The sequence below is a fragment of the Staurois parvus genome, unplaced genomic scaffold, assembly GCF_062004578.1.
Source record: "Staurois parvus isolate SC_StPar_1 unplaced genomic scaffold, SC_StPar_1.0 ptg000011l, whole genome shotgun sequence".
NCBI lineage: Eukaryota > Metazoa > Chordata > Amphibia > Anura > Ranidae > Staurois > Staurois parvus.
This window is the reverse complement of record NW_028317807.1, coordinates 1,600,282-1,612,297: the sequence shown is the minus strand read 5'-3', so window position 1 is coordinate 1,612,297 and position 12,016 is coordinate 1,600,282. Positions and strand designations below refer to the sequence as shown.

Here is a 12,016-nt window from a genome sequence, read left to right as displayed (position 1 = left end):
TGGCGTCGAGTTTTGCGTACATGCTGGAGCTGCGCCCATCCTCCTCTATCGGACAGTTAAAATCACCGCCGATTACTACTGTTCTCGTTGTGGCGAGTTGCGTCCGCAGGGTTTGGAAAAGTTCCAGCCGCGCGTTCTTTTCCGGGGGGGCGCACACGTTGATGAGCCTAACGGGCTCCCCCGCCCACGAACCGTCTATGACCAGAAGGCGGCCACAGACGAGCTCATGGACGGAGTCAACAGTGAAACGTCCTCCCCTGATAAGAACCACAACCCCTGCAGACTTGCAATCGCCACCCCCAGACCAGTAGCAGGGACCGTGGGTCCACTGGGAGGACAAATGAGTGTACCTCCTCAGAGGGGGAAGTGCGCACTCCTGAAGCATGTACACATCACTCTGCTGTGTGGAAAGAAAGGTCAGCACAGTCTGCCTCCTAGACACATCCTTGATGCTCCTCACATTAATGGAAAAGATAGATATCTCAGCCATCATGGGAAAGAGATGAAGGGGTTAGTCGGCAGGGGCTGTGCTTACCTCCCCTGGAGAGGGGGGGCAACCTCTGTGACTTCTGCAGCCTGACAAGTGTCCTGGCCCAGACCAATCTGATTGAGGACCTCGTTGAGGACCTCATCGAAGTCGGTGGAGAGATCTGGGTCCGCCTGGGTCAGAGCCATCTCTTCTTCCACCTCTTCTTCCTCCAGCGTGTCGAGGTCTTCCCCCACGGGGTCGGGACCTGCGACATTCTGGAGGACGGCGGGCCGCTTGGTGGCAGAGGAGGGGTCCTCCGCCGCCGGGCTGGCCTGCTCCTTCTTCCGCTTCCTGTACCCCGTCGCAGAGTTGCTGACAGGGGTGACAGGGGGAAGGGGCGGGAAGTCCTCCTGTGAGGACAGGTCAGGGGGGGGTGGAACTGGGCCCGGGACAGGGGGACCAGGGGCAGGGGGTCCAGGGGCGAGGGGACCAGGGGCAGGGGGACCCGGGGCAGGTGGGCCAGGGGGAGGGGGACCAGGGGCAGGGGTAGGGGGACCAGGGGCAGGGGGACCAGGGGCGGGGGGGCCGGGGGGGCAGGGGGACCAGGGGCAGGGGGACCAGGGGGGGCAGGGGGGCCAGGGGCAGGGGGACCAGGGGCGGGGGGACCTGGGGCAGGGGGACCTGGGGCAGGGGGACCTGGGGCCTGGGGGGGGTTTCTCTTACCCGGGTCCTTTGGAGGTTTCTGTGGCGCTGGTTTGGTGGCAGGGCCCTTGCTCAGGGCCCCAGTGTACGTCCTGCTTCTTTCTGGGCAGTCTCTGTAGACGTGTTCTGCCCGTCCACAGAGGTTGCAGGTTCTGGACCTCGGGCAATCCTTGGTCTCGTGGCCTGCAGACCTACAGAACCTACAAGAAAGCACATTGCATTCCTTACCCTCGTGCCCCGGCTGGCCGCACTTGCGGCATGACTGGGGTTGGTCCGGGTAGTGTAGGAGTCCTGTTGACGATCCCAGGGAGAAGCACTGTTGCAGGTGTTGGAGATCTCCAGCGGGACGATCTCTTAGTAGCCTGCAAAACACAGCCCACTTACCTGTCCAGAAGCCGTTGGCGTCTAGTATCCGGACTGGGTCCTTCAACACGACGCAAAACCTTTGGAGGTAGGTGGCGATGTCTCTACCAGGGACGTGAGGGTTCCTCATGGACACCGTGATCCGCCTTTCGTCCCTTTGAATGGGAGAGTTCGCAGTGAACTTTCGGAAGAGGGAGTCGGGTCCAGAGGTCTTCACTGCCTCCCAGTACCTTCTGCATACCTGTAGGGAGACGAAAGTGACAAGGAACATACCTCTCACAAAGGACTGCACCGACAGGGTCTCTGCCTTGCTGAATCCTTGTTCAAGGATCATTTTCTTTCCAAAGACTTCCGGGGTCATGTCCGGGATTCTGCCTTCCACCTCTTTCAGCCGCAGCACGACTGTCTGCTTCATCCAGGGCTCCAGTGGAGGGAGACCGTCTGCAGGGCCGGGGCGATCTGAGGTGGAGGTGGAGGCGGAGGGGGCTTCTCCCGGGGTCTTGGCAGGGGCGGCGTTCTGTGGCTTCTTCGTAGTCTGCTTCTTCCCCATCTTGTCGCAGAGGAGTTCTCAGGAGGGCTTCCCAGAGATCTTGGTCGGATTCCTTCTCCTTCTTCTTCCTCGGCGGCTTCACTCTTGCTTAGCCTTTGAAAAGGCTATTGAGCGTCTACTGCCCGGAGGTAGTAACGCAGAGTGAACAAGGGGGGGGGAAGATCACAAACTCGTTCTGTGTGGGGGCTAAGCCTCAAACCCAATAGCAGCAAGCAGGTGAAGCCGAATTTAATCGACGATCCTACAAGGCCGAGAAGAGGGTACCCCACACAGACCAAATGGCTGGGATAGATTCAAGTGGTTCTCAACGTCCTAGCTGGAAGCAGGGACACCCCTAAAGGCAAGGTCGATACTACACTTGATCTTAGCCAAAAGGCCGAGAAGCGATCTATATTGACCTGATATTTACCAATGGTGTAGCATGGGGGCCCCCCAGGATCGTTGGATCTTCTCTTCTGTCTTCCCCCAAAATCTACCCTGATATACACCTGTCTCTCATAGACTTGTATGGGGCCATCCTGATTGGTAGAACTATCTAATCCATCTCCCATATCTGACGCATCTCATCCAGGATTGGACAATTTCCCCATCCCATATCGCTTACATAACTCAGCCCCATCCCAGAGCCTCCCCTGTTGGTGATAAAATTACATATGCCAGGTCATGGCACCGAGGCGTCTAGGTCCAGGCTCTCTTATCAAAATTCCCTCCATTATTGAGAGTTTGGAGAGAACCTTAGATCATAGCCTGGTAAAACTGCATTCCTCAGATAGCCATCACCATTGCATATCTAAAGAGAGGGTACTTTGAAGTGGCCCTCATACAAACAAAGAGATTTAAATGGCCTGGTCTAGATCGTTATGTGGGCCCCATAAAGTCTGAGATAAGGTAGTTAATCTAGTGGTTGCCCCCTCTCACATAATAGAGCATTCCTTGTGGCATGCACATGTTTACACATCAAACATTCCTCCAATACAATAGAAAGCTATCTCTACAACTTGATCGCTTGTTCCAAAGTCTATGTACAGCACACCAATATCAAACCAAGCTCTGATATTTCTAACTTTGTAACTTGGTTAACATATAGTTCTAAAAATATCTATTTACAGTTGCTGATGAAGATTATAAATAAACCCCTCATGAGTCAACACCAGTCACAGTAGACTTGGTAGTAGACACCCTGGTCACATCAAGCTCAACTTTGAAATCGTGCGACTTACAGTGAAGTTGCACAATTTCAAATTCAGGGGACATTCTGATTTCAGGTGCAATTTGCAAGATGTCTGACACAGATGTCTATGCAAATCGCACCAAAAGTAGTGCATGTACTACTCTAGAAATCAGTGTGGCTCTAAGCAAGTCAGAACTGCACTGATATGACTGCTGTAACTGTGGACAATAGGGTGCAACTTGGCATACAATTTGCAAGTTGCATGGCATGCAAATTGCATGCCAAGTCGCACCCAGTGCGACTGGGGTCTTACTGTGACCCGGGTGGCAGCTGTAGGCTCAGCAATGTAAATAAATGTTACAACCTTCCAGGTTGGACACAGGGAATTTATCAACAGGTCCTGGCCAATGATTTATAACCGAGACCTGCTGATTGGCTGTGTCCAATCTCAGCACAGATCCGTGTTTACAGACAACTCAGAGCTCTGTACATACATCAGCAACCTGGCTGTTACCTTTTCCTACAAAGCAGGGAGAAAAAAAAGGCCACATTTGTAAGTAAAAGCAGCACATATCACACACATTACACTTGTTAGGCACATAGTTAAGCCTTTGATTGTCCTTTGATGTTAACCCCTTCCCATCCACTGTCATTAATACAGTGATAGTGTACAGTATAATCAGTGATCACTGTATTGAGGTCAGTGTCAGATAGTGTATCTCCGAGCCAGCATCAGCTAGTGCCAGATTGCCTTCCATACTATCACAGTCCCACTATAAGTCGCTGATCCCTGCTATTACAAGTATAGCATCATAGCTGCATGAATTCCAGTATATATACCATAGTTTGTAGATGTTCTACCTATAAATTGCACAACAAAATTGGGATTTTTTAAATCAAAGTAGCAGTTTTTATCAATGTAGCAGAATACATTTTGGCCTAACTTTATGAAGAATTTTTATTTTTTTTATTGGATATCTTTTAATAACAGAAAGTAGAAAATATTTTTTCAAAATGTTCAGTCTGTTTTCATTTACATAATGAAAAAAAAAACACAGTGGTGATCAAATACCACCAAAAGAAAGCTCTACTGTGAAAAAAAGTTGATCAAGCAACTGCCAGTTAAAATAGCACAGTGCCGAATAGCAAAAAAAAAATGCCCTGGTCATGAAGGGGTAAAACCTTATGGAAGTCAAGTGGTTAATGAAGGGGTAAATAAAGTTCACTTTTGGATGCTATACTGTTTAGACCACGCTGTGCCTGCATTTTACCTTCCATTCATAAAATTCAGGGTGCGGCGTGAAGCTTTTGGGTGTCCCCTAGAATGTTCTCTAAATAATGGTGCACTGAGAATTCTGTGATTGGTGGGGAGGCCAGTCACATGACTTTGACAGATTGTGTGATCGGTCCCAAGGATCCAAACCTTTAAACATTTTACCAAATGTGTGTTTTGGTGGTCAGGCAATAGCACTGCATGAACCTGGATCCCCAATTGTTATGTTCTTATCAGTGGAAGAGGCTGATGGGTCGTCTTTTCTATAGGGAGTGTTTGTGAGTAGGATTTTAAGAACAGAATGATAATTACGCACGAGATCAGAGCTATCTTTCAAAATAACCACCTGATTTTATGAACAATAAGTAGGCGTGTTGGCATGTAAGATAATTGTTGCATTTACGTTTTTAAAATTCTGTGTCATGAGAAACTTGAGAAACTTTTGCTTGTATTTTACAAATGTTACAAATGACTTTTTTTTTTTTTTTTTTTTAAGGATCACATATTTTAAGTTTACTTGACTTTTTATTGGACTATAAAAAGGGAAATGCTGGTGGAGCTTACAAAGCTTTAAAATTGGTTTAGAAGAATATTTGGTACTATAGCAAATTTATAGTGTTGCACATGTATCCTAGTGATGCATTTTGTTTTTATTTGGAGCTATTTCATACCTTTATTATTGGAGCAATTTATTCCATTTGGCAGTGTTTAGTTTTAAATGCTAATAACTTTTTCAGCTGCTTTGTGTTTTAACAAAAACTTTGAGGAGGCAGATAATGTTTTTTTTGAGCAGCAAATGTTCAAAATTATGTTTTAATTCACGTGTATTGTTTAGGTAAAACTGAAAAATAGAAAATATAAGCAATTTAAAAAAAAATTGCAGCATATTTTTGCAACACTCAGATTTATATTTAGATAAAACTCTGGATTTCTAGAGTGTTTAATTGATCTCAACAAACATACACATGTACTGTATATACTCTACATTTCCAGCTAAATGTAATACAGCATGAACAAATGTACTGATCCATAATTGTGTTAAATATACTCACAGGGTCTTCATCTTTTACTTAGCAATTACATTTAATTGAAATGCGTTGCCTGTTTCTTCAGACTTCTCCTTTATTGTCTTTATAGTGAAAGAGGGTGAACAGTAAATTGACACATGTAAATAATCTTTGCCAAAAAATTATTTGCAGATAAGAATTGGTAGAGAAGGCAGAAAGTATACTAATTCTTTAATGTAGGAAAAAAAAGACTTTCCTGTTTGGAATAGACAACAGCTTAGCATACTTTCTAATTGCTATTTGTCAAAGAATGAGCTGAAGGAGGCAGGTTCGTAGATACATACAAGGGTTGATTTACTAAAACTCAAGAGTGCAAAATCTGGTGCAGCTGTGCACAATAGCCAATTGGCGGATTAGTTTCTATTATTTTTCTAGTGGTTGATTGGTTTCTATACAGAGCTGCACCCGATTTAGCACTCTCCAGTTTTAGTAAATCAACCCCACAGTGTCTTCATAATATTGCTCTGTTACATGATCACCAGCCAGTCAGAGTACTCAGTCTCTCTTTGGTCAAGACAGGTCATGCTAATGGAATGCAACGTCACGGGGAAATGCATGGCCTGCATGTTGGGTGGTAGATCTACTCTCAGTGGTCATTAAATGGTAAATGGCAGGTAATAGTATAACCAAAGAACAAAGGTACAGCGCTCAGGCAAACAATACAGACCAATCCACAACAGGTGCAGGCCCTGGCCTGCCACCCCACACGACACGACAGGAAGAAGGGTCAGCCACACACCGGAGGACAGCCGAATGCAGTGTATATCCATCAATCCACAGGACACACAAAACACCAGGACATGAACACAGGACCCGTCAATGCGTTTCACATGACCCCGTGCTCAATCATTGGATATATCGATGGATATACACTGTATTCGTCTGTCCTCCGGTGTGCGGCTGACCCTTCTTCCTGTTGCGTCATGTAATAGTATAACCAGGTCAAGTGGCTTTTAAAGTGATTCTAACGCCACAAGGTTTCTTACCTTAATGCATTCTATGCATTAAGGTGAAACACTTTCTGGGTGCAGCTCCCCCCAGACCCCCTCTTATACTTATCTAAGCCTCACCTCGATCCAGCGATGGACTTGCATGATAGCAGTGACTTTCCCAGGTCTCTGCCTCCTCATTCGCTCACACAGCAGTGAGAGCCATTGGCTCCTGATGCTATCAATCACAACCAGTGAGCCAATGAGGAGAGAGTGGGGGTGGGGCCAAGCCACACTCTGTAAATAACAATGTCCACTCACAGGAGCGCGGCTTGAGAGTGAGCCTTCTCGATGCCCTGATAGTAAGAGGTTTGGAGCTAGGACAGCCAGCAAGAAACCCAAAAAGAAGAGGATTGGGGCTGCTCTGTGAGAATCATTACACAGAGCAAGTACAGTGGATATAAAAAGTCTACAAACCCATGTTAAAGGTTTCTGTGATGTAAAAAAATGAGACAAAGATAAATTATTTGAGAACTGTTTCCAGCTTTAATGTAACCTATAAACTGTACAACTCATTTGAACAACAAACTGAAATCTTTTAGGTGGAGGGAAGTAAAAATAAAAAAACTAAAATAATATGGTTGCATAAGTGTGCACACCCTTAAACTAATACTCTGTCAGTTTGTGAGGGCATCTCCTGTGCACAGCGCTCTTCACATCACCCCACAGATTTTCAATCGGATTCAGGTCCAGGCTCTGGCTGGGCCATTCCAAAACTTTAATTTTCTTTTGGTGAAGCCATTCCTATGTTGATTTAGATGTTTGCTTTGGGTTGTTGTAATGCTGAAAGATGAAGTTTCTCTTCATGTTCAGCTTTCTAGCAGAAGCCTGAAGGTTTTGTGCCAATATTGACTGGTATTTGGAACTGTTCATAATTCCCTCTGTCTTGACTAAGGCTCCAGTTCCAGCTGAAGAAAAACAGCCCCAAAGCATGATGCTGCCATGACCATGCTTCACTGTGGGTATGGTGTTCTTTTGGTGATGTGCAGTTTATTTTTGAGGCAAACATTTCTTTTGGAATTATGGACAAAAAGTTCAACTTTGGTTTCATCAGACCATAACACATTTTTCCACATTCTTTTGGGAGACTTTAGATGTGTTTTTGCAAAATTTAGCTGGGCTTGGATGTTTTTCTTCATAAGAAAAAGGCTTCAGTCTTGCCACTCTACCCCATAGCCCAGAGATATGAAGAATATGGGAGATTGTTGTCACATGTACCACACAGCCAGTACTTGCCAGATATTCCTGCAGCTCCTTTGATGTTGCTGTAGGCCTCTTGGCAGCCTCCCAGACCAGTTTTCTTCTCGTCTGTTCATCAATTTTCCGCCATATTTTCTCTACTTGATGATGGCTGTCTTCACTGTGTTCCATGGTATATCTAATGTCTTGGAAATTATTTTGTACCCTTCTCCTGACTGATACCTTTTAACAATGAGATCCCTCTGATGCTTTGAAAGCTGTCTGCAGACCATGGTTTTTGCTGTAGGATGCGACTAAGAAAATGTCAGAAAAGACCTACTAGAACAGCTGAACTTTATTTGGGGTTAATCAAAGGCACTTTAAGTGATGGCAGGTGTGTACTGACTTCTATTTAACATGATTTTAAATGTGATTGCTTAATTCTGAACACAGCTACATCCCCAGTTATAAGAGGGTGTGCACACTCATGCAACCACTTTATTTTAGTTTTTTTATGTTTACTTCCACCACTAAAATAATTCAGTTTGTTTTTCACTTGAGGTGTACATTTTATAGGTCACATTAAAGGAGGAAAAAGTTCTGAAATGATTAATCTTTGTTTCATTTTTTTACGTCACAGAAACTAGACATTTTAACAGGAGTGTGTAGACCTTTTATATTTTATATCCACTGTATAACATGCTTCTTTCTATTCTTTTTTTTTTAAATTTAAACCTTTACAATTGCCTTAATACATGTCTATGTCAAGTTACAAGTCCACTAACACTGTTTTTTTGTGTTTCAGGAGGGGTTCAAAATGGGACTGACAGTAGAAGGAACTGTGTTTTGCCTTGATCCTATGGATAACAGAAGTTGAAGCTATGGATACAAGGAGCCACAGGCCTGGCCCCTTTCTTTTCACATATGTGCCAAAATATGAGAATATTTCTTGTCTCGCCTCGGAAAAAATTCTGGAAGATACATAAACAGACTGCATTTAAAGCTTTCATACATTTGATGGTGCATCATACATGGAGCCATCAACCTTTTTCCTATGCAGAAAACAGAATTGAAATCCTTGTATACTGACATAATGCCTGTTTATAGTTAATTTGTACACATTTCAAAAATTGGTGTCACAAATAACCATTCAGTAATTGACATTAGCAAAACTCTAATAACTGTTTGTAAATATTTTTACAGTTTTAAGCAGAGCTTATTCAGATGTACACGGATGAGTTTTTACAAATGAGGGTTTTTGTTTTTTGTTACTTTTATGTATTTAAATCATTGTCTGTGTAATAATTAATATTTTTATACTGGAAAATGTTTCTATCTCAACTGGTAAATCTTCCACTGGCAGTAGAGTGGTACATAGTTTGTAGGTTAATGGAAAAATAAAATAGGTTTCATTTGTATTGAATACCAAATTGTGTAAACTCTCAACATTTGTGCATATGCACAACAGAAAAACTGTGAGCGTTCACTTAACATCTCCTTTTAAAACCAATGTATCTATATTTTCTTTTAACTTAGATTGAAGACATATACTAGAACATGTATTAGCCCTCGTTCCTCCTTTCTGTTGGCAGGAACAATGGAATTTACAGTGTTGTAATGGTGCAGCTTTTTTCACAATGTGTACCAAAGCAGAGAAAACAGTTGGACCTAGCAGTGCAGAAAGATAATCATTTATTCACAGTCATGAGTATAGCTTCACCATGGCAGTTGGTAATTAGGCTTCTTTATAGAATGTACTAATTTGTCCTGATTTACAAAAGGATATGCACTTATGTCGGTACATTAGATGAGCACAGTCAGTCAAATCATATTGTCACAGTATCTATTATGTGCCACCAACAAGCAAAGGCTTCAGAATAAATATTTTGTAAAGCGGTAGTAACGGATATGCTTCTTTAACTAATGCATTCACAGCATTAATGTCAAACAAAAATGCCCCACTACAATTACAACTGTCACGTTCCCATACAAGAAATGTGTGTTTACAAGGAAACAGACTATACATTATATGTAAGTCTAGACTTCCTAAAATAAAATGTAAAGTAAGATCTGGGTTCAGTATAAATGGCTTTTCTAACAAACTTGGTTTGCTATGGAAAGTACACTTCAGCATCTTAATGCATGCTGTCTAAGCATTGGCATGCCAATAGAAAGACATTTTTGGGCCTATTTAACCACTGTTAACATTTGTAAAAGTGCATACCATGTAGAAATAAGATCTCATTAAGTGGATATTGCTGTCATTAATGAAGACTGTAACAACTCACATGTTTAAAAAGCCTTAGTACAGTATATGCAGGGAGAAGTTTTTGCATTGGTAAAAGTTCACATTGGAGCCGGTGTATGACATTCCTTGCGTCAGTGCTTGAGAGTTCAGTGATAAATACCTGGTACAGAGGCATTCAAATTTTGTAGACTTGCTGCTTTGCATGGTGCACATGCATTTAATTTTTTAGCAACTGTTTTTTTTTTAATTCATTTACAGGCAATATGTTCACACATGTATGCCTTAGTTTTATTTATCAGAGCAAATACACAAAAGCAGCATTATTTGGATGTTGAACATGCATGGCAAACTTAGTACATAAACCTATTGTATAATTCAAGCTCAATTACTTCATTCATAGTTAAGTTACCTTACAATCTTCACTCTCTAGCAAGAGGGCTAAAGCAAATCTACTTTTTCTGACATGGGCTATTTTTCCTTCAAAGTTCAACTTAAGCTTTGGAAAGCAGCAAGAAAAAAAGTTATTGTAGCTGTTCATGAAAGTCTCTATTCAGACATTCATATAAAGCTATGTAAAAAGCAATGCTTGAATAGTTAACTAAATATTCATAGACGTGTTGAAATGCTTACTTTTCCTGGAGAAAATGTTCCTCTAGGTACCTTTCAATATTAGTCACATGTGTGGACCCCTAGGAAATGATCATGTGATCTCTGCTGAAGTGAAGTTTTAGAGATCGGGTTTGCTGTGCCCCCCCATTAGCAGTGCTCATGGGATCATTTGTGATTTATTTTGTCTTTGTTTGTTTTTTTACTTGTGAAAAGTAAAGCTTGGAAAAAATAACAGTTTTTGGCCTTACACTGGATTGCCAGTTGTTATACTACCATCAATAAGCAAACAATTAAATACTTTTTTTTACGACGTGTGCACCAGCACAGTGTAGCATAGAACACAACAACAGTAGTAGGTCATAAATTGTGCATTCTGTAAAATATCACATTTTTTGTTTCAGACTTTTTCAGTGATGGTAATGTTGATGGTGGGCCACCTGTTCACTGGTAATGCTAGGACCATGTGGTTGTTTAGCTAACCCATCATCATCCTTTTCAGTTCTATGGCTTTGGTCTAACATTTCAATCTCGGCACTAAGTTAGCCAAAAATGACAATCATTGTTGCTTGCTGCTACTGCTAAACTGCTTGTACTGCTGTTTTCATAGTAATGGCAGAAGAAGCAGAGAGGGGCCAGATATTATTTAGAATTTTTATGGTCAGATTCACAGGGCATAGTGGCCAGCGTAATACATTGCATGCAGCAAATGTAAGCTTTTTACCTTTCTGCCCCATATAATATGCTCTTCACAACCAACTTGGACCTTATCTCCATGCTGGTCCTGTATATTATGCTGTAATGGTGAATCAGACAAGGATGTTGACCCCTGCATGTTCCTGTGTGGACAGCAACTTAACAACATGTCTTAGCTGGAGACTATTCTCCCTTATACTTTTGGGAGTGAGTGCTACCTGTTATAAGGAGGATAGCTATCTCTAAAAGCCCTGTTGCTAGTTATATAAGTGTATGTCTTGCATGCATTTGTTATATGACCTAAATTCCTGGTAGGCCTGGATATTATTTAGGAATTTTTACACAACCAAATTTAACATGTGAGCAAAGAAGAGAAAGTGTGTGATGATTCTTGTGCACAAGAACACAGTGATGTTCAGGATATTAATGCAGAATATACAGACTATACACCGCTGACTTGGAGATACAAAGTGGAAAATCATGAACTGGTTTGCTGGAGGGAACACTTCAACATCTTACTGTGATAGCTCTGTGAGTTGAAGAGGACAAGTATCTGTTCTCAGAGTTCATTATGATCATTCATAGTCATCCTGAAAATTCCACCAGCTGTCCTCTACTCTTCTTCACTGATGTTTAACTAATTGAATTAAAGTTTTATATTTTTTTCTGGTTATGTCATAATGTTTGCCACACTGCAACAAGA

The 12,016-nt window shown here is 42.5% G+C and overlaps 1 protein-coding gene and 1 pseudogene across 5 annotated transcripts in view; one reads left to right on the top strand and one right to left on the bottom strand.

Moving 5' to 3' along the window:
- GULP1 (GULP PTB domain containing engulfment adaptor 1) overlaps positions 1–9,662 on the top strand; it is a 639,668-nt gene extending 630,006 nt beyond the window's left edge. For all 5 annotated transcript variants that reach the window (XM_089670051.1, XM_089670042.1, XM_089670060.1 and 2 more), the window contains one exon: positions 8,569–9,662. In XM_089670051.1, coding sequence (XP_089526177.1) covers positions 8,569–8,640 — 72 coding nt within the window. In that variant the 3' untranslated portion in view covers positions 8,641–9,662. The remainder of the gene's footprint in view (positions 1–8,568) is intronic.
- Positions 2,380–2,472, bottom strand: LOC149473707 (U2 spliceosomal RNA; annotated as a pseudogene).
- Positions 9,663–12,016: the final 2,354 nt, after the last annotated feature.